We start from the raw sequence: 22,904 nt of genomic DNA, 5'->3' as shown, positions 1-22,904 counted from the left end.
GTTTTTGTAAATAAAAAAAAAAATCGGTGCCTAAAACACACACACCACCAGCTCAATATACTATATCAGAACATTTCCCCCTGTCCTTTCTCTCTTCTGAGAAATCCCTCACACAGCCCGGCAAATCCAGAGTGCGCTGTTCATGGTCCTGACTCCGGGAAGAGGCGGGCTTCCTGGTGGCAACGCGGACCATCTCCGCCCGCCGGGCACGCACCTTGAGTTGAGCGGGATGCCGAGCCCCTGAAGTGTCCGAGAGGAGCCCCTGCCGGCCTCGATACCCTGCCTGCGAGGGCCCCCGCGCCCCATTCCGCGTACGTCTGTCCCACAGACTTGTCTCTAAACACACACGCCGGTAAACCCACCCTAACCCCTTTCCGAGCCCGGCCGGGACTGTTCTGTGCCTAAAGGCAACTGCCCTTTGAACCCACGTAAGCGACAGGTCTCTGCGCCCAAAGGACAACTCGTGGCAGCGAGCGGCCACCCCTCCCAGGCAAGCCTAGGTGGCTGAGGCGAGTCGGCCTACGGATCCCGGCGCGCAGCCTGGGCTTCCGGAGAAGGGGCGGCTTGGCCTTGACCGCGTTGTGGAAACACCTGAGCAGAGAGACCCGGATCAAGGCGGACTGCAGACCGAGTCCCCGAGGGTATTGACGGGGGTACCAACGCGGACCCCGGGAACTAGGAGAAAAAGGAAAGGACAGTGAGGTTAAGCAACGGCCTCTGCCGGACACAAAATCCACGTGTACTTTCTGGGGACGGGAAACGTTTCTGATTCATTTCCTCCACCCCCTCCTCCATTGCTTTCCACCTTCTCCACACACAAATTTCATATTGAAGGTTTTTGAAAATATTTCTGGCAAGGAAAAAAAGAAAATGCCAGAGATGGAAGACATCTGGAAACATCACCTTTTGTTGTTCGTTTGTTTGATTTACATCCTTGTTTGTCTGATGGCATTCATTCACTTATTCATTTCTAATTGCGGTAAGCATACCTCAGCTGCTTCCTGGCCATTTGCTTGCATTTCAAATCATTTGCCTCTACAGTGAAAGTGAAAACAGTAAAGTCTGTTGAAGAAAATTTAGCAAAATACTCCATGCCTTTGAGATGAGCAACTATATGTTAGACAGGACATAATAAGCACTAAGCATACAAGAAAGATTGCTACACTGTACCCACCCCCTCCCCCACCCCCCATCCCCCCGCAAAACAAAACAACAAAAACTGAGCACGTTTTTCCTCAAAAGTCCATTCGGAGAGAAAAGCACTAGGCACAGACTGGCAGGACACACTCATAATTCACACATTGTAAAAGATGTTGGAGTCCGAGGAACCTACAGAAATGTTAAAATGCAGTAAGTACTTTAACAAGATGTAGCTCTGAGCACTGCTGCTGTGAGGATAGGTTGGAAACCCTTTGTTTTGAGGTCGGGCACCTTAGAGAGGGCAACAAGGTAGTAAGGAAGTAGTTGTACTTGTGGGTAAAGTGGCAAAAGCCTGGGAAGGGCACTGTTTCCGCCCGGTTTCGAACCGGGGACCTTTCGCGTGTAAGGCGAACGTGCTGACCGCTGCACCACGGAAACGTCACACACACGTTGGATTTTACAAGTCCAATAAAACGGCATTTCCTTGGTGCTCCCCAAGTCTAATAATTTTGAGTATTTCTCTTTTAGTATATTATCACTCACTCACTTTGCTTTCCCTCCTTTTTAAAAACGTGTTAAAATAAGAATATAGGAACTCTACGACTCATAACCAAACGTAACTCAAAAGCAGAGTCCAAATTCCTTCCCCAACACCACGCAGGGTGACCTCAGGCTCCTAGGGCATGTGATTACAAGGAACTACCCGACAGTACCCTGTGACTTTCATTTCCACGTCTCTTGCTCATCGTAGGACCCAGGACATAACACACAGAGCCCCGAAGACCCCCAAACTTCCGAGAGGGCATGCTTGTCCGGAGGAGACTGCTGAGCAGGGGCGGGGTGGGCTGTGCCCCAGGAGGGAGTGACAAAAGGAGTAATGTTTGGGAATTCATGGGACCGGACTCTGTGCCGAGTAGGTTGAGGTGGGAGTCGTCAGTCAACTTCTTATCCAGTGTCACTCACACTGGCCTGGAACGCCTGTGCTCTGAGCGACGTCAATCTGTGCAACAGCTGACGTACTAGACTATACTTTATTTTTCTCCTCACTTCACCTGACCTTCGTCACTGTATTTGTCCACTTCCCAGCTTTTACCTCAAGGATCAGGGAGGTGCTCAGCAGCAAAACCATGGTCTTTCCTCGAATTCTCTGTGAGAATTTCCTGATAGGACAGCTCTGCATCAGCACGTCTGACCAAGAGCAAAGCTGAAAACTCCTGTTCTCAGCAACTCAAACTTGGATTGGTCCCAAGGTTGCAGGAAACACAGAAGTGAGACAGTATTTCCCAGCTAGCAAGATTGGAGTCCGCTTTTTCCCTGATATCGAGTTGGCAGCATAAGTGATGATTTATTATTCTCCAATAATTTGATTAGAAGTTTACTGTAAAGCAGTCAATGAGTGGCCCCCAACGTGGCCAATCCTGACCCTACCAGCTGTCCTGAAAAAAAGCATGCAAGCCTGAGGTAGCAAAGGGCACATGCACTGAGTATTATAATAAGATTGCACGAAATCAGTTAATTATTTTTAAAATTGCCAAATGAAACCACAGAGATAAATGCTCATTCATTTTCTGGTACAGATGAACTTATTTGCAAGGCAGAAATAGAGACAAAGATGTAGGGAACAAAGTTATGGATACCAAGGGGGGAAGGTGGAGTGAGATGAATTGGGAGATTGGGATTGACATATATACACGGCTATGTGTAAAAGAGATAACTAATGAGAATCTACCACATAGCACAGGGAACTCTACTCAATGCTTGTGGTGACCTAAACGGGAAGGAAATCAAAAAAAAAAATTCACACCAGGTTTTACACTAATGTCCCTTTTGTTTCCAGGATCCTACATTGTATTCAGCCTCCTCTAGTCTGTGACAGTTTCTCAGTGTTGATGAAGTATTTCTGTAGCATACTTGACTGTTTTCCAATCTGGGTTTGTCTGATATTTTTTGCATGATTGGTTTGGGGTTATAGGTTTTTGTGGGAGACCACAAAGATAAAGTACTTGTCCCATCGCATCATATCGGATGTTACATGATAGGAGCATAGCTTACCACTGGTGATGCCAACCTTGATCATTTTTAAGGTAGTGTTTGCCATTTTTCTCCCTTGTGAAGTTCCTATTTTTTTCCTACTTTCTACTCTACTATTTAGAAGTTAGTCACTCAGTATGGCCCATATTCCGGAAGGGAGGGGATTAAGCTTCATCTCCTGGGGGGGTGGGCGGAGCATTTACTTATATTAGTTGGAATTCTTCTGTAAGGAAAATGTTTCCCTTCTCTTGTATTCATTGATTTATTTACATCAGTATGGACTCATGAATATGTATTTTATACTTTGGATTATAATCCAAAACCACACCATCTGTTGTTCAAACTGTTCCAGCTTTGGTCATTGGGAGCTCTTTCCCTGTTATAAAGAGACAATTGGCAATGCTGTTTCTTTCCTACTGCGTTGATATTAATAAATATTTTTTTCACACATCGTATAAAAAAATCTTGTTTCACCTTTCGCTGAACTAGTTAAGACCCGAGTGTGGAAGTGTAGAAAGTGTGGATGGTTTCCCAGTTTATTTTAGGACGAAAATAATCCAGTAGGGTCAGTTCCTTTGCAAGAATCAGTTACCCAGTGGAAAACTAATATGCCCAAAGCGGCTCTATTTCCCTTGCTAGTCACTCACTACTATCCTTTCACCCTGTAGATGGGATTCAAAGGAGGACTTCAACCTTGGGGTAAATCAAAGATGTGTGTTTAAATTTTTTTGAGTTCTCAGCGCGAGGTTTGTCTGTCTCCCTGACATTAATTGTGACATCGCAGTGGACCTGAGACTGAAAGAACTCTCATCTGTGTAGAAGTGTAAGAGGTAAGCGTCGTCGTACAAATTGGCCTGTACGCGGATCGAACCCACAGATCTTGCCGTTATTAGCACTCACGCTCTAACCAACTGAGCTAACCGGTAGCCTGTTCCTCCCCTGTCGGCAATTACATAAAAGGGAAACAAAATGGTTTCTTCAAATTTAAGGTTAATTTTTTAAACCTCTACATTCTTCCTATTTCACTCTGCCTCATCTCGGAGTTAGGAAAAAGAAAAAGGGAACAAAACATTTGGCCTGATTGAACTCTACTTCTTGGGGGCCTCTCTCCGACTGACGACTCTGAGCCCCCCAAAAGATCAGATTCACCCAGGGAGGCTTCCTTCCTCCTACCTATTTAAAATAATTTATAAAAATAAATTATTTTAAAATAATTTTATTTCATACTATCAGAGTCCTTAATCCATCTGGAATTCATTTTTTTAATTGTATGAGATGAAGCAGTTTAAAAAAATGTTTTTGAAGAGTTTAGCTACTTGTACCAACTGCACTTGAAAAGTTCATTAACTTCCTGCCGATCTAAAGCGACGAATTTAGCCCTCTTTTTCATATTCTATACCCTCCCCGTAAGGGATCTCACCTTTTCCCAAGATTTCGATATTCTAAGGTACATTGACAATGCTCCAATCTTTCCCTAGCCCTCACCAGACACTCCATACATTCATTTGCTCTAACCAAAAACCTTTGCTTTATCCCGGATTCCTCTCTTCATCTCACACCTCACAACCCCCCTAAGAGCAAATCGGTTAAATATATATATAAATCTGACCACTTCTCTCCACTGGCATTGTAAGCGTCCTCGTCTGGGCCACCATTGAATCCCACCTGGATTCCCGCAGAACCCTCCTCCCAGTCTCCCCGCTTTCACTCCTCTACTGTCCCAGCTCAGCCAGCAGCCAGAACAATCCTAAAAGTGAGTCAAGTCATGTCATTTATTTGTCCCAAAGCCTCTGCTTGTTCCACATCTCACTCCTGGGGACTTCCACCAGGTTTTCTCTTTGCCTGGAATCCTCTTCCCTCGTACTCTGGCATGGCTGAGTCTGTCAGTGAATTCAAGTCTTTGCTCAGATGTCAACCTCTCATAAGAGCTCAGATGAAACTGTAGCGCCATCTTAACCCACCTACCCTGCTCTATATTTTTGCCATGCCGTTTGCAATCTCTTTCACATGGGAGTTATTTCCTATTATGTTTATTGTTTATTTTTTAATCACACCCCCTACTAGAACATAAACTCCAGAAGAACAGGAATTTTATGTCACTGAGAACATCCCAAATATTAGAAGAGTGCCTAGTAACCAGTATCAGATGCCCAGTATTTTTTCAGTGAATGAATGATTGAATATGACAAATATTTCCTTCATATTCCATAGTCACTTCACACTCAAGTCTATAAACATTCCATGTATTCTGCCAAAATTACATTTTCCATCCTCCAAGTCAAATGGCTAAGGGTCGGTCTTCTCCAACTCCCCCTCACCCTTATTCTGCCCATCTCCTCTGCCCACACGGTGCAATCGGTCACCAAGTCCTGCTTCTTAATCCCGCCTCTCTCTACTGCCTCCCCATGCCCACTGTTAACTACCTGGTTAACAATCCCTGTTAACCAGGTAATTAATTACCTAGCTTGAATGTATTGTATCTTTCATCTTTGTTGGTGTCTCCGCAGCCTCCCACACATTTCCAAGCCTCCAGCCTGTCCCCGTTTGACTCCTCCCTCACATGACAGCTAGAGCAATCTAAACCCAAGCTTGTCTCTTTCCTACTTAAAATCTTTCCATGACTCTCCATTGTATTTGGAACCCTGTGCACACTGCGCGATATGGTTTATAAGCATACCCATGATCTGCCCCTTCTTCTCCCAAACCATGTGTGACTCCTTGAAAGTTACCCAGATAGATGCGTTCTGTCTTCCAGACCCTCCTGTGCACGTGTTTTGTCTTTGGCCTGAAATACCCTTCTCCAGTTGCTAGAACTGGAGAACACACACCGTAAGGCAGAATTCAAGTTTCAAGACTTAGATAAGACGACCTTCTGCCCTGCTTCCATTCCCTTAGTACCTGTCGCTTGTTATGGAATCACTGGCTTACTTACCAGTCTCCCCACTAAATTGTAATCTCCAAAGCAGAAGTTTTCCTTCACCTCTGAATGGCTGGTGCAAAGCACGATACAAGGTATACAGTCATCACTGTATAAATGTTAAATTATCATGTAAAGAGCTGTAGAAATTGTCTAATACTTTTCCTCTTGCACCCCCCCACCCCCCGCACTGTAAGATGGCAATCTTCGGTTGTGGAATGCCTTTCAAAGTAAAAACAGCATGGATATTTAGAGTCGTATATACCTGGGTTAGAGTCCTGACTTTGGTGACTTGCTGTAGTGAGGGAGAAGCGAACACACACTTTGGAGCCAATAGGGTTGAAATCCCAAATCTAACCTTTACTAACTGGTTGAGCTTGGGCAAGTTTCTTAATATCCTTCTGCCTCTGAATAGATATGAGTTTTATAGCAATTCCTGTATCATAAACTCATTTCAACAATTTATTTTATCGACCAACTTAAGATTGATTATATTTCCAGTTAGGTCTCTTCCAAGGTATCCGTAAAACAGGAGATAGATGTATTCAGGGAGTCATTCTTGCCTTTTCTTTTTTTCCATCAGGATGATACGTGCTAAGGAATATGTCGTAGCTACTCATAGACCTCCCATTGGTTACAGTACAGAGGTCAGCTTCGGTATCTGCTCTTCCTCCCTTTCTCCCTTTGTTCTCAGGTCCAAGAGTCTTCCTGCCCTACCCACCCTATCTGGGAGAGATGTGAGGTAGAGGGTGATTTTATAAGGTACAAATCAAAAGAAAAGTAGAAGCTTTGGTTCCCTACTTGAGCATTTCTCACTCGTAATTATGGAGGAATTACTTACCAGAAGTTGCAACAGGAGTGCAGATGCAGGAAGATGGGGGGCTGGGCTGCTCATCAATCCAAACAAAGTGCTTTGCATAGTGGGTGCTGCAGGGTAAATGGCAGGTGAGTCTGGGGTATGGCAGCCTGAGAGGTTGAAGTGGCCACGTGGTGTCAGTGACTGGTGCTGTGGGAGAAACAAGGGTCAGAAGGATGAAAGTAGTGGTGGGTTTTGAGTCTGAAGAGGTGCCTGAAAGGGGCTCTGACTGGGAGCACCCACGTGAGGCCAGCAGGCTCGCTGTCTTCAGAGGCGAGTGGGCCACACAGATTGCCTCTCCGGTAGGTTGTGGGAAGGCCAGTGGACTTGGAGACTTCTGCATTTTATGTAAGCTTTCCAGCTGAGGATCAGTGCCCTGGGACAGGGGAGGCTGAATAGCAGACCAAGTGTCAGGGACAGAGTCTGTGGTGACCTCAGTCGTATCTTCTCTGGCTTTGTTGCTCCGTTGGAGTCCAGCTTTCTTCCCTAAGGCCAGGTCTTCGGGGACTGCATAACCCAGCTGAGGAGGCGGAGTCAGGGACAGCAGGCTCCAGGGGCTTGACAGAAGCAGGGGAATCTGATTTTGTTGCCCAGAGCTGCCAGATGTTTCTGGGGACTCATCTGATACCAGTGGGACTGGAGAGTGAGACGGATGACCAATGTTCTTTCCTTTTTATTGGCCACTCTGGTATCTGGAGTTATGTACTGGGAATACTTCTCTTCCAAGCCTCAGAGAAATCTCTAGAAGAGCTGTAAGAGCTTGTAATAGCATTTCTTTGGGAGCTAAGGGGGCCACCTGTGTGTGTGCTGGCCAAGGAGTCCATGGAGGAGCAGCTGGGCCTGTTATTCGAGCTGTGACCTGAGCCCCAGCAGTCGAGGCTTCTCTTCAGAGGCCCAGGCCTGGGTACAAAAGAAGTGAGGACTCCATTTTTCGTCAGAGGCTTAAACGCAGATAGTCTGGTCTCTGGAATCCTTCTCTTACTGTCCAAGCTCTCATGGAAAAAGTGGTTCTTCCCATCTGACTTTCCCCTTCTTGCACTCTCCGAGGGCCCTCAGCACTGTCTCCTTCGCACATGGGTCTGGGGCTTCTCAGAAGGTGAGACCCCTGCAGAGTTCGCTACCTCTGCTGGGGCAGTGGAGGGGGGCTCACGAGGAGCGAGCCTCCTGGTCACCGGGCTCCATGTTGCCCTGGGGTGCCGAAGAGACCAGATACTCCCCTTGAAGTAACTTTCCCACCAGTCTGAGGGAAGAGGCCCCACGATGGAATTCTGGGACCTGTTCATGCGAAAGCGCCTCCAAGCCTCATTGACCACGCACGCGTTGGGACTGGTAGGATCCCAGTTCGGCAGGCTCCTCGCAGGTCTGTGCCGAGGGGCAGGGTGGGCACGATGGACTTGCTGAACCCGGGGAACCTGATGAAGGGGCTGAGCTGGCCGGCGGTTCAAGGGCCTCTCCGACAAGTCTGTGCGCCCCCCTGCTTGGGATGACGGCCAGAGTCCCAGCTTGCCCACGTAAGTGCCCATGTGGAGCAGTGAGGCGGGGTCGGTGCCTTTGACTTCGGGTTTGGGCTCCCGAGGTTTCTGACGCCTGGTGACTCAGCCGCAGTCGAAGTGTTCCGGTGTCGGTTAGGATCCCTGCGCGAGGAAAGTGAAAGGGGTCTCGGGGAGCTCCTCACCCTCCAGGTCCTGTATCCGAAAGTGAGCGGCCGGTGGAAACAGAGGACACGCGGGACCTCAGCAGCCCCCGTAGACTGCTCTGCTAGGTTGAGGCCTAAGCTGGCCGCTCTGGCCTCTCTTCTCTCCTCTCCGGGTTGCGGCGCGCGGCACGAGGAGAGGGATTGGAGAGGAAGCGCGCTGCCGGAGTCCCAGAGCTAGAGTCGAGCAGGCGCCGGGTCTCCAGACTCCGGCTCCCGGCCCCGGCACCGAGTCCGCCCGCCCGTCCCCGGAGTCGGAGTAGGGAGGGCAGTCCGAGCCCCTCAGGGTGAGTCGGTGGAGGTTGGGGGCGAGGGGCGGGGCGCTGCCGGGAGCGCGGGACCGGAGACCCGGGCGCGTGGACCTGGGCAGCCCAGACGGCGTTCGTGGCGCCAGCAGCGGGGAATAAAGGAGGCCGGATTTGCTGCTTGGGGATTCCCGCCCTTCTTCCTTTCCTTTGCCTTTGCCTTTTCCTTCCTTCCTTTTCCATACGCCTCCCCGAGGCTGAATGTGTGTCGCCCTCGATTGTTCGCACTTTGAGTATGCAGGTACGATGGCACTCTGGCGGGCTCGCGAGGCTCCGGAGGGGGCCAAAGGGATTTCTTGTCTACGGACCAAGAGCCTGAGCGCCTCCGCAGGCAGCCGGCTTTGTCCCTCGCTCAGCCACGCCTCCCCGTCCCCGCGCCCCGGCCACCCTCTCCAATCGCGATCCTCACCTAGCCCGGTGGGGTCGGAGCTCCAGGAGGGGAGCAAAGAAGTGGGAGATTTAATTTGCGGCTGAATATTCAGGCTTAGCCTGAGTGAACTAGGGCACTAACATTCTGAGAAATTGAAAAACGAATAACGTTTTAAGATTTGTAACACCATTCCTTCCAATAACAATAAAAATGGCACGGATTGAATACGATTCTTTCAAGAAACGTCATTTTAAGGTTGTTAAGTTAAGGAACTCGGAGAATGAGTTCCATTCAAAACCCACGCTGTCCAAAAATGGGTCCAGACATCTCCCACTTCACCGATCACTTTCTCCTTGAATTTGTATTTCCACAGAATTTTACGCCAATATAACGTATGCTTACGCTTAAAGTCTTTATTCGATCGTCCTACTATACTAGTCTGCACCAAATATGGGTATAAACACTGAAATCTGAAATTTTGATATGTGACAGAACCACAAATCTGTTATGATTAATTTTTTTGGTTTCATTTATATTTTCATTTACTAATAGAATGCAATCAATGAAAACATCGTAAGTAGATAACAAATTTGAAAGGGCCTTTACTGGAAGTTGTAACAGAAGTAAATATGGAATTTATCACCTCTTTCTCCGGGAGGTCGCATACAATATATTGATATAAGACCGCCTCCGCTGAAGGAATATTTCCATTGCTCCTCTACTGGACACCAGGGATGGAAGGAATTTTACAATTTTACAGTTCGGGGCAGTGTGTCACTTCAGATAGCTAGAAGGGTTTTGGAATTGCCTAGTGAGAGAATGGTGGGATTTCAAAGTAAGGTGGGAAGCAAGAAGGCAAACTAGAGGATTCTCAAACTCGAGAATGTTAACTGAGTGAACATGGAAGAGGTAGGAATTGATTCGGTGTTTGTGCGTACTTGTAGCCGAGTTGGAGTAAAGTTTTAATAGCAAGGGATGGAAAAGCTCTCTAGCAGAGGATGGCTTCGGTCCATCGACCACTGGGTTATGGGCCCCGCACGCTACCGCTGCGCCACTCTGCTTAGCCGCTGACAGAAGCCACTGTTATTCCCTTCAATGATTATGTCTCCGTTTCTGCGCTGAACATTTTTTTCGATTTCCTTTCTTTCTGATTTCCTTTCTTTCTGTCGCCCCTCTCTCTCGAGGCACGTAGATCAGCTCTTCCGCAACCACATGACCTAGGGTCATCACCTTCGGGTCTGCAATTTTCCAACCTGCCCAAGAGTGCCCAAAGCTCGGCATTGAACCTCCTCCCCAGCACCCCTCCCCACTCCCTGGAGCCGCTAGCCTCTCGGAGCGGAGGAAGAGCCCGCGGAGCAAAACTCTGGGTGGACCCTTCTCGGGGAGAAGATCGGAAGTCGTGGAGCCAACTCTGCTGCCACCGGAAAGGAAACGTGTTAACCATCTCCTCTGTTACCTGTCGAAAAATCTTATAGATGACACTTTGAATAAAAGACAGGCATTTTGCTTGCTCGCAAGGGCGCAAGATTTTCAGTACGGTGCGCCTGAAATAGAGTTCACCCAGTTTGTTTCTCAAATTATTACACGGGGGTCACAATTTCGATTCTATCTTGTTTGGGGCCGTTTGGACTAAACAAACAAATACATTTTTGAATAAGATAGGACCTTCCTTTTCCCGAAGCTTATATTAGAGAGCAGAACCTTTGGGAAGTTCCCGAACACAGCTCTCATTTGCGGCTGCCTCTGCGATGTCGCTAGACGGGACCCGTCTGGAAGGTTGTAAATCTTTTCTCTTTAGTACTGGAAGCTTTTGGATAGTGAGCATAGAGTGTTGCTTCAGTCACATGGCTAGGTCGAGGCTTGTATGCTAGTGTGTTTTCGTTTGTTTTGTTCGTTTGTTTTTTCTCCTTGTACTCCATGTCCCCGTCCACGATAAAACTTAAGGAACGATGGTGGAGTGGCGAGCTTAGCAGCTCGCACCCGCAGAGGACCCTCCTCGGGTCCGCAGCCACGCGCACTGAGCCCAGCTATGCAGCTCCTCGGGTCTGCAGCTACGCTCACCTGAGCCCAGCTATACAGCTACCTCAGCCAAGGAAAGGGAAACTCCATTATTCCTTTGGGGCTCATACACCGACTCCCCACCCCCAGATATTTGTCATCTCAAGGAGATGCTGCCATCTTCAAATTGTACCCTCTCAAGAAAGTCTTTTTTCTAAACTTTTCTGACTGCAACTCAGTGTCGAAATACATTTTAAGTCACAACTCAGTACAATTGTCAAACTAATGTATGTATATATATATATATATACATTTATACATATGTAAGAAAGATTTATATATATATATATATATATATATGAGAGAGATAACTATCTGAATCTATCTCTGTCTATCATCTATACCAATATCGATACAGCTATAGATAGATGATAGATATTTGGAGAGACAGAGAGACCAAACTCTACCAAACAGTATTTTACTGCATGGGTTTATTCTGATATTTCCTATTTCTATTCCTATATCTTCTATTCCATTTATTAAAATACCATTCATGATCTTTTTTTTTTACATTGATTTTACACCCATTCACTTCTGAGTGATTTGAAAAACACTGTCACTTATATAATGGTATTCGAAATGTCTCTTCCTTTTAGAGTCAGATAAGGAAGATGCGAAAGACAGTGACCGTTCCACAGTGGTCAAAGAATTAAGGAAATGGTTCTAATGCCATCAGGTTTTTTTTGTATCAAACAGGACACAGTGTTAACTCTCCCAGAGACTACACTCCACATGCCCCTATCTGTGATTATTCCTGCAGTTAGTGAAGGGAAATCACACTTATTCTAAACAGTCCTCTCTGATTCCGTTTTTTAATTTTTTCCCACCTCTACTCCACAGTTGTGATATGGATTCTTTTTCTCCTCATCTGCCGAAGGATTCTTGCCTGTGTGACTAAGTAGGTATTTGTCTTCACCTCTTAGAGAATATTTTGCTTTTATTCCTCTATTTTATCGTGTCCAACATATTGTTCTGATGCTGTTCCCTCTGTGTAGAGAATTCTTACCTCAGATATCTATAAGATTTACTCCCTGGCCTCCTTCAAGCTTTTGTTCAAATGTTGGGATCAATGGATCCATAGGTTTTGGACAAATGCAGTCTGCTCTCCATTTCCCGTGACTACTTCAAACGATTTGTATATTAACTTCTCCTATCATTTCTTCTAGGATGAATAATCCTCACCTGCCTTTGTTGTGTTGTCACAGTACACTGGTTGCAATGTTACCCCATCCATTCAGCATTTACTCTTGCTAGCTGTGGTTTATGGCTCTCTAGCATCAGTTAGATGTTTGTATACTGGAAATTTCAACCTTAAAGTATTTGGGATCATTTGAGATACTTGGAGACATGACTCACTAAAGTTCAGCCCCACACCAAGAAGGAAAAAAAAAAGAGGGTAAAAAACCTTCCTTCAATCTTTTAATAATATTTTAAACTAAGAAATTCCTGTTATTGATGCCTGAGGGTGATGACATCTACTGGATGAGTTGATCTGTGCAGCTAATTGTTCAGTGGCTGTTATGAAGTAGATTTTATCTGGAAGGTATTAATATATGAGAAAAGATCCTCAACATTGTGACAATTCCCACCAGTCAGTCCACATGCATTTCTCCACACCTCTGGTCTCTAATCTTCAAATCTTATGCTTTTCAGATTCCTAACCTTCCAGCCAACCATTCCCTTTTGCCTAGGATCCCATATACAGCTTTATCTTAGGGCACTTCTCTCTCCATGTAAAGAGGAACATCAAATGAACCATCTAAAGCTCTAGCCACTGGGAGGATTTCTTTTCACCATTATCTTGCAGGGTTACTTCTGAGTGGGAGATTGTGTCACAGCAGTTCATTTAAAGCTCACAGCAACATACAGAACTCACCTATCTATGAACAACGTGATTTGATTACCAAGGGCTCTTCTACCTCATCCCCACATAATGGGTTCTTTACTTCTCTGATATGTCAGACTGGACATTTCCACTGACATTTCATTAGTCAAATCAAGTCACATGGCCAAGTCCATGAGGAAGAGGAAGTGTGTATATTATATAATAAATATATTATTTCAATGAAATAATCATAAATAATTATAAATTCACATGAAGTAATTATAGTTATAAATTCACATGAAGTTGCAAAGATTGCTACCTTCCAGAAACTGCACTGCTAGGTGCGGAATAAGAACTTCACTCCACACAGAAGTAACTAGAAGCCACAAAAATATTGCCCACCAAATCCAAATGTTAAATCTCTCCAATGTAACTTTCCTCCAAACGTCTATAGTCCCTCCTCTGGCAGGAGGGTAAATGTGACAGAGAAGTTGGAGTGGAAAGGGGCAGGGGAATTCCTGACTGTTTCGTGTCCTCTCTTGCTTTTGGACGTCGAGGTTGCATTTCCCCTGGAATTCCTTCTCCCTTTCCCATTTGCCAGTTCCTACTTGTCCTTTGGATCCCAGTTCAGACCTTACCCACTACCTCTTCCCCGAAGCTTTTGCTGACTCCTCAAGACTGGTTTAGAAACTCCTGGAATACACCCAGGGCCCTGAAGTTATTTCAATCCTATTAATAGTCCTTATTACATGTTGTATTATAACTACCTCTTGTATGAATCTTACATTTGCACACTCAGGGCTCAGTCCTTAAATACCACGTATATGCAAATGTCTTTCCACCTTGGACTGCTCCTTCAAACTCCAAATTCACACATACAGCTGCCTTCTCGACAAGTATTTTATATCTAACATTGCCAAAGACTGAAGTCCTAATCTTCCCCCCAAACTTTCCCCTCCCCAATCTCCCCACATCTCAGTAAACAACTACTCCATCTGTGCAGTTATCTGTGAATCTTTGCTTTTGCTGAGATCTTACATTTCATCTATCAGCTCCACCTTCAAAATATATCCACAATTCAACCAGCTTTTACTATTTATTTTGCTATCATACTAAAAGGCCTATCAATCTCTCACCTAATTTTAAAGAAATTTTTATTTTATATTAGAGTATAGTTGATTTACAATGTCTTAGTTTCAGGTATACAGCAAAGTGGTTCAGTTATACATATACATATATCTATTCTTCTTTCAGATTATTTTCCCATATAGGTTATTACAGAGTACTGAGTAGAGATCCCTGTGCTATACAGTAGGTCCTTGTTGATTATTTATTTTATATATAGTAGCGTGTATATGGTAATCCCAACCTCCTCCCCTCTCCTTTATTTCCTTTGACACAAATTTACATTCATTTTTGTTTCCTTTCTGCAAAACGATTTTAAAGACATTTTACTGATTGAGCACGTCAGGTTTTATGTAAAGTTGCTCTTGTTGTGAATAAACAGGGAGTTCTTTACTCTGGAATTTTGCTTCTGTCTTTTCCTCCAGGCCAGTTCTACCTGGCCACAAGACACAATCTGAGGTGAAGTCCAAACAGTCCTTATTTCATTGAAGAAAGAACGGAGTTTTAGCCTGCCCTGTGACCAATAGTGGTTGTGATCACAGCTGGCTAGTGGGAACATTTTCAGTATGTAGATCCTCAGGCGTTTCTCTGATCCATCACCTCAATTTTTGTAATAGACCCGTCACTGATCCCCTGGTTTTTATTAACCTTGCCCCTTTCCTGTCTATTCTACACACAGAAGTAGTGCAAAATTCCCCAAGGGTTAGGTCTCCTTTGCTTTATTAGTTTCAATTGCTTTGGGGGCATTCTTAACCCCCAACGGAATTTTGATAAATTCGATATTCCCCCTCACATTTTTTTACAGTGGACATGTAACATTCTTCTTCATAAGGTTCAATTTTTCTGAAGGATAGAGTAATTTATATCAAAGGAATCTTAAAACTATAGTAATTTAATACTTACCGACATCTCTTGAGAAAGAGAGAGAAGAGAAAGCCCTTGTAAAACTTCTGTGAAAGATTTTCCTTTGATCTTTTATTTCCTTGAATTCGTTATTTCCATCCCGTGTCTCCCATAGAATTTTATTCCAATACCACATCTTTTTATATTTAGTATCTTCTTGATTTTCCTACCATGCTTCTCTCTACCAAATCCAGGTATAAACATTGAAATCTGATGTTTCTCTTTTGAACCCAAATCTGTATTAAAAATACTTCTTGTGGATTGTGCTATATCTGCATCTACTTGCACATAATTAATCAAAGCATGATAAACACATAATAATTTAAACACCCTTTAATGGAGGACATAATGGAAATAAATGTGGAATTTGTCCTCCCTCCTCCATGAAATCGTGTACAAGACTACGTCTACTGAAGGATTCAGTTCTTCCCATTGTTCCCGTGATGGGAGTCCGAGAGGAGAGCATATTTACACCCCGGGGCACTGTGCCACAGCCAAATGAGTCTTAATTTATCAGAAATGTCTTAATTTATCAAGCAGAAGGGCGAGACTTTTCCATGATACGTGCCACACTTCTATGGCAGGCTGATCCTCTGAGAGGTGACTTTTGAAAGGTAAATACCTTAGGAAAGGTGAAATATGATGTAAGATCTAGAAGTAGATTTCGTTCAACTGTTTGAATACAGCTTAACAATGGAGTTGCTACAAAACTTGCAGCCAAGGTTGGTTCCGATGCATCGATCTCTGGGTTTCCTGTCCAACACACTTCAGCTGGTCCACTCTGCTTATAAACGGATGTTCCCTCGTCGATATTCAACTCCGTTATCACAACTGGGTTTTCAAACACAAGAATGGCTTCTTCTCTTTTCGTTTTCCCCCGTCTTTTTCTTCCTCCCCCCTAGCTCAGCTCACTCCTCCCTTTACTCGGCCTCTTTTCGGTCCCCATGAGAACCACAGGGTTCCAGTAGCGCCTCCAAGTCTGCCCGTTTCCAATCCGCCAAATATTCAGTCTCTGAACCCGCTTCCTCAGAAGCTTGTCTGGGCTCACAGCAGCAGCTGCAGGGGGAACCTAGGAGGAGCCGGCGGGGCAAAGCCTTGAGGAAACCCTCGCTTGAGAAGAAACTGTCAAAAATCTCAAGAGGTTTTTCTTTGCCTGCAAGGGAGCCAGATTTTCAGAATTCCATTTCCGATTGGGTAACGTTTGGATCCGTTTCGACAGGGTACAGGAATTCCTGTGTCTGAAAACAGAATTTTTGTTTTCGGAATTGGTCTCGGAATAGGGCTTTTGGGAGCCTCTGCACACCAAGGCTCCTGTTGTTCGCGGCTGCCTCTGCGTGCTACCTTCCAGAAACTGCACTGCTAGGTGCGGAATAAGAACTTCACTCCACACAGAAGTAACTAGAAGCCACAAAAATATTGCCCACCAAATCCAAATGTTAAATCTCTCCAATGTAACTTTCCTCCAAACGTCTATAGTCCCTCCTCTGGCAGGAGGGTAAATGTGACAGAGAAGTTGGAGTGGAAAGGGGCAGGGGAATTCCTGACTGTTTCGTGTCCTCTCTTGCTTTTGGACGTCAAGGTTGCATTTCCCCTGGAATTCCTTCTCCCTTTCCCATTTGCCAGTTCCTACTTGTCCTTTGGATCCCAGTTCAGACCGTACCCACTACCTCTTCCCCGAAGCTTTTGCTGACTCCTCAAGACTGGTTTAGAAACTCCTGGAATACACCCAGGGTCCCTGAAGTTATTTCAATCCTATTAATAGTCCTTATTACATGTTGTATTATAACTACCTCTTGTATGAATCTTACATTTGCACACTCAGGGCTCAGTCCTTAAATACCACGTATATGCAAATGTCTTTCCACCTTGGACTGCTCCTTCAAACTCCAAATTCACACATACAGCTGCCTTCTCGACAAGTATTTTATATCTAACATTGCCAAAGACTGAAGTCCTAATCTTCCCCCCAAACTTTCCCCTCCCCAATCTCCCCACATCTCAGTAAACAACTACTCCATCTGTGCAGTTATCTGTGAATCTTTGCTTTTGCTGAGATCTTACATTTCATCTATCAGCTCCACCTTCAAAATATATCCACAATTCAACCAGCTTTTACTATTTATTTTGCTATCATACTAAAAGGCCTATCAATCTCTCACCTAATTTTAAAGAAATTTTTATTTTATATTAGAGTATAGTTGATTTACAATGTCTTAGTTTCAGGTATACAGCAAAGTGGTTCAGTTATACATATACATATATCTATTCTTCTTTCAGATTATTTTCCCATATAGGTTATTACAGAGTACTGAGTAGAGATCCCTGTGCTATACAGTAGGTCCTTGTTGATTATTTATTTTATATATAGTAGCGTGTATATGGTAATCCCAACCTCCTCCCCTCTCCTTTATTTCCTTTGACACAAATTTACATTCATTTTTGTTTCCTTTCTGCAAAACGATTTTAAAGGCATTTTACTGATTGAGCACGTCAGGTTTTATGTAAAGTTGCTCTTGTTGTGAATAAACAGGGAGTTCTTTACTCTGGAATTTTGCTTCTGTCTTTTCCTCCAGGCCAGTTCTACCTGGCCACAAGACACAATCTGAGGTGAAGTCCAAACAGTCCTTATTTCATTGAAGAAAGAACGGAGTTTTAGCCTGCCCTGTGACCAATAGTGGTTGTGATCACAGCTGGCTAGTGGGAACATTTTCAGTATGTAGATCCTCAGGCGTTTCTCTGATCCATCACCTCAATTTTTGTAATAGACCCATCACTGATCCCCTGGTTTTTATTAACCTTGCCCCTTTCCTGTCTATTCTACACACAGAAGTAGTGCAAAATTCCCCAAGGGTTTGAAATTCTCCAAGAGTTTCCCTCCTGTTCAGTAAAACCAACATGCTTCTCGTGGCCTGTAAGAGCCCTCCCCTCCTCCCCTCCACCGTCCTCTGTAGTTCCTTGCTCTTCCTCAGACAAGTCAGACATACTCCTGCCTCAGTCCTTAGCATAGGCTGCTTCCTGTGCCTGGAAACACCCTTTCCCAAATACGTGCCTAACTCATTTCCTCATATCCTTCAGGTCTGCTCAGATATCACTCTCTCAGTGCAGGCTTACCTGTTCAACATATTTAAAATTACAAGACATTAAAAAAGAAAAAGAAAATCCCTATTACGTTTTTGCTATATTTTTTCATTCATACTTATCACTATCTACTGCACTATACATTTTACTTATTCATTGGTCTGCATTTCCCATTACAATGCGAACTCCATGAGGATAGAGTTTTGCCCATTTTGTTCACAGGTTTAGTCCCAGTATCTCGAGAAGTACATGTTAAATAGCAGCTACTCATTAACAATTTGTTGAATACAGGTTGAATGAATGGTCTACCAGGGTACAATAAATGAGTTTTTCCACAGGTGAATATACAAGCAAATTTCAAGAGTTCAACCTTGAAAGGGGACAGGAATGGTCTGTTCATAGGTAAAGGTTCTGAATTCCATTCATATAGCTCCCTGTTGTGGGTGTGTGTACAAACCTGACTGAGTTGCTAACCGTGGGTCTTCTGTTTAATTATGTGACCCACCATTGCTAGTCAGTGCTTGTGCAAGGACTTAAAGCTTGACCCTGCAGTTAGGACTAAGCACCTAAGACTTCTAATCCCATCTGGAGAGCTGCAGATGTTGATCTGTGTAATCAGTAGTTGTTCCACTTTCCAGACCTTCAACTGTCCAGGAATAAACCCTGACTCCTGAGCTACTGGAGCTAAGGCTGGATGAAGATAATACATGAGGCTCCGAGGGAGTGGGAATATGTTCTAAAGAGGACACATTTTCCTATAGGGCTTCTGAATAGTGCTTTTAAGAAATTTTATTTATTTGGTTGTTTTGTACTTTGAAAAGGTAACACACTCATAGAGTTCAAAAATGTATAAATTGTTATACAGTTAAAAGTTTCCTTCCCATCCCTGTTACTCACCTACCTGGTTGTTCCTCTCTTCTCCATCATCCATAGGTTTCTACTATTATTAATTTGTTACTTAACCTTCTGGAGTTTCTTTATCCATTTGCATGTAAATATATAGATTCATATGTTCTGGGTCTTGCTTTTAGTACCTCACAATATATTTTGGAAATCTTTACACATTGATGACATAGAAAGCTTCCTTGTTTGTCTTTGCTTAGTTTTACATTTTGTTGCAAAATACAGAGAAGTAAATAAAACCTTATTTCTACAACTTAACAATTAATTATAAACTGAACACCCATTTAACCATTACTCAGGAGCAAAAAAAAAAGAGCATTGCTGCACTCCAGAAGCCCTCAGTATGTCCCTTCCACTCACCCTGCCTTCCACACTCTTCTTATCCCCCCCAAAATCCTGACTTTTATTGTAATCATTTTTTACATTCTTAATACATTTTACCATCTACACATACACCCCTAAACAATGTATCATAATTTTGTGGTTTTTAAATTTATATAAGTATAATCATACTAAGTGTTTCCTTTGTGTCTTCTTTTCACAAAATTATGCTTGTAAGATTCATCCATATATTTGTGTGTAGCTCTGATCTGTTCATTGTCAATTGTTGAATAGTATTCAACATTATGTGTCCAATTTACTGTAAAGGTTCATTCAGGTTGTTTCCAGTTCTTGGCTATACAAACAATACTACTATGAACATTCTTATACGAATCTCCTTGCGCACATATTTCCTTTGTGTATTTCTAGGATAATAGGGTATGTATATCTTCAACTTAGTAGATAGAGTGTCTCTTTTGTAAGTGTCTCTTACAAAAAGGTAACTTCTATAATCCAAAACCACACTCTTTGTTGTTCAGACTGTTCCAGGTTTGGTCATTGGGAGCTCTTTCCCTGTTAGAAAGAGACAATTGGCGAAACTGTTTCTTTCTTAGTGTTGATATTAATGCATTTTTTTCACAGGTCATATAAAAAATCTTGTTTCATCTTTCGCAGAACTAGTTAAGACCCAAGTGTGGAAGTATAGAAAGTGTGGATGGTTTCCCAGGGTTTTTTTGGACGAAAGTAATCCAATAGGGTCAGTTTCTTTGCAAGAATCAGTTACCCAGTGGAAAAATAATATGCCCAAAGCGGCTCTATTTCCCTTGCTGGGTCACTCCCTGCTAACCTTTCGCCCTGCAGATGGAAGTCAAAACAGGACCGCAACCTTGGGGGACATCAAAGGCGTGTGTTCAAATTTTTTAAAGTTCTCAGCGAGAGGTTTGTCTTCCACACATTAATTGTGATATCGCGGTGAACCTAAAACTGGCAGAACTGTCGTCTGTGTATAAATGTAAGAAAGTGATCTCACTGTATACAGCTTGGCCCGCACGGGGATCGAATCCGCGACTTTGGTATTATTAGCGCCATGCTCTAATCAACTGAGCTAACCGGCCGCTGGATAGCTGTGTTGTTTCTCCTTAGATAATTAAATGAAAACGAAATAAAACGGTTTCTTCAAATTCTTCTGGGGGTGGGGAAAAGGGAACATAAAGAACCAAAACAACCCAAAATTAACATTAAAAAAATCACATTCTTCCTAGTTCACTCTCCCCTATCGCGGAGTTAGGAAAAAGAGAAAAACTTAACATTTGGCCTGAATGAACTCTACTTCTTGGGGGCCCCTCTCAAACTGACAGTTCTGACCCCAAACGATCAGAGCCCCGGAGTGAGGTGTCCTTCCTCCTACCCAGGGAAGACCGGGGGTCAACGAGAAGATGCTCCAAGCCAGATTTGGCGGCGGGCAGGCAGATCACGAAACTGACCACGGAGCGGCCACGGAGCAGGGCTCCGACGACTCGGCCCCTGCGCGCGCCTCTTGCGGATATACTGCGCTCCTGGAGACCCTTTCGGACAGATCCCAGGACATAAGACCTGCGAACTTGCACTCTCTTGCCGCCGGCCTCGGCCTCGGAGTGATCCTGAAATGCCTTCCGCCCCGCGCACTGTGTGGTTGGCCCTGACCCGGAGCAGAACTACGCCCCCAGAATCAGGGGCCTTTATCTGGACCGGAAGAGAAACATCTAGATCTGAGAAGGGTGGCAGCGTCGAGACTCAAATTGAGCAACTTCAGAGGAAAGAGGCAGAAACACCTGCACCTGTCAGGTGCGGAGCAGCCCCAGCTTTTTTCACTGGCCGATGGGCCTCCAGAGAAAACCCTCAAAGGCTGAGGTAATCAATATTCTGGAATACCTGAGAGCTAGCCCTGGCACCACAGACACATTGGTAGGGAAGCTCTGAGAATAGTTAAGGGAAGGTAGCCCAGCACCAAACCCAAACCCATTCGAATAATACATGGAGAAGAAGTTTGCAAAGGAGAATGAAAGAAGTTGCATCCAGCAAAGTAGGAGGAAAAACAAAATTATGTGAAGAGTTGAGGGTTGACCTCATTCTTTCATTTCTCAATAGGTACTGAGTACCCACAATGTGTCAGACCATGGTGCACATGCTAAATATATAAAGGGAGACACTGAGGCTAGACCTCAGCATGAGGGGCTGTGGTTAAAGAGCAGTAAATGGTACAGGGTAGCACCCGGTGAGCTGGGATTAATCCTCAGAAGAAGAAAAAAAAAAAGTTACTCCTCAGGGTTTGGAGTCAAGAAAGGCAGGGAGTGACTTCCTCACAGAATGGGCTTTATGGCTTCTGTTACCATCCCAGCCCCCAAACCCTTGTCCTGACTTGTCTTTACTACTTCTCCACTTCCCAGCTTCGCAGAGGCACTCAGTAGCCCTGACTTGCTAATTCCTGCTCCTGGTGTCTGTGGCTCTGAGTGCTGAACAGGGCACTGTTGGCAGTGCTAAAGCAGGCTAAGCGGGACCCTTAGTACTGGGGTCGGACCCCTTGGTACTGGGCCCAACCTCTTAGAACTTGGGGGTGTCCCCATCAAGAAGGTTTGACCAGAACCCTAAATCCCTAGGGCTGGAAGCTGGAAATGCCCGAGAGTGACATTTAATTATGGAAAAAGATGGTGAGTGAAAAAGATGGAAAACTGAAAGACAGACAGACAAAGATTAAGTGACAGGAAGAGAAATAGAGACAGTGGGGAAGAGCACAAGGGACAGAAACAGAGCCTGAGGGAGAGAGATATTGAGAAGATAACGAAGGAGAGATGGAAAGTCTGAAGAGAGGGAAATAGAGGCAGAGAGAGAGTGAGAGAGAAAGTGACTAAAGGGACACAGGGACCAGAATGAGAGACAGGAGTAGAGCGGTGGAGATAACTAAGGACCGAGCAAGCAAGAGAGGAGAGTAGAGGAGATGCTGACTGGGAGACAGGGACAGAGACACAGACACAGAGAAATAAACAGAAACAGACTAAGACACAGAGAGAGACAGAAAGAAAGATATCCAGAGAAACAGGAGGAGGTTGAGAGACAATTAGAGACAGAGACAAGTTAGACAGGAAGAGACTGAGGGAGGAGGGCACAGTGAGACAAACAGTGAGAAGCAGAGACAGGTCAGGGTCTGAGGTCCAGAGAGAGACATGAAGCAAGGTGCCCAGTCCAGGAGCTGAGCAGAATTTGAGACAGAAGCTGATTTGCAGGGGGAGGAGATGAGCATAAAGAGCCATATTTCTTTGACATTTAAAATAACAACATTCGGGCTTCCCTGGTGGCTCAGTGGTTGGGAGTCCGCCTGCCGATGCGGAGGACACGGGTTTGT

The 22,904-nt window shown here is 44.6% G+C and overlaps 1 protein-coding gene and 1 non-coding gene across 2 annotated transcripts; both read right to left on the bottom strand.

Moving 5' to 3' along the window:
* Nucleotides 1-401: 401 nt before the first annotated feature.
* On the bottom strand, nucleotides 402-8,467 carry POM121L2 (POM121 transmembrane nucleoporin like 2). Its single transcript, XM_024751950.1, is given in 7 exon segments — nucleotides 402-620; nucleotides 5,490-5,594; nucleotides 6,930-7,065; nucleotides 7,067-7,602; nucleotides 7,604-7,945; nucleotides 7,947-8,029; nucleotides 8,032-8,467. Coding segments are annotated over 7 exon segments (1,857 nt in total).
* Nucleotides 1,506-1,578, bottom strand: TRNAV-UAC (transfer RNA valine (anticodon UAC)). Its single transcript has one exon. It is a non-coding gene; the product is annotated as a tRNA-Val (tRNA).
* Nucleotides 8,468-22,904: the final 14,437 nt, after the last annotated feature.

The sequence above is a fragment of the Neophocaena asiaeorientalis genome, unplaced genomic scaffold (genome assembly GCF_003031525.2).
Source record: "Neophocaena asiaeorientalis asiaeorientalis breed wild unplaced genomic scaffold, Neophocaena_asiaeorientalis_V1.1 scaffold165, whole genome shotgun sequence".
Lineage (NCBI taxonomy): Eukaryota > Metazoa > Chordata > Mammalia > Artiodactyla > Phocoenidae > Neophocaena > Neophocaena asiaeorientalis.
Note: the sequence above shows the minus strand (reverse complement) of the source record. Positions and strands in the feature narration are given on the sequence as shown.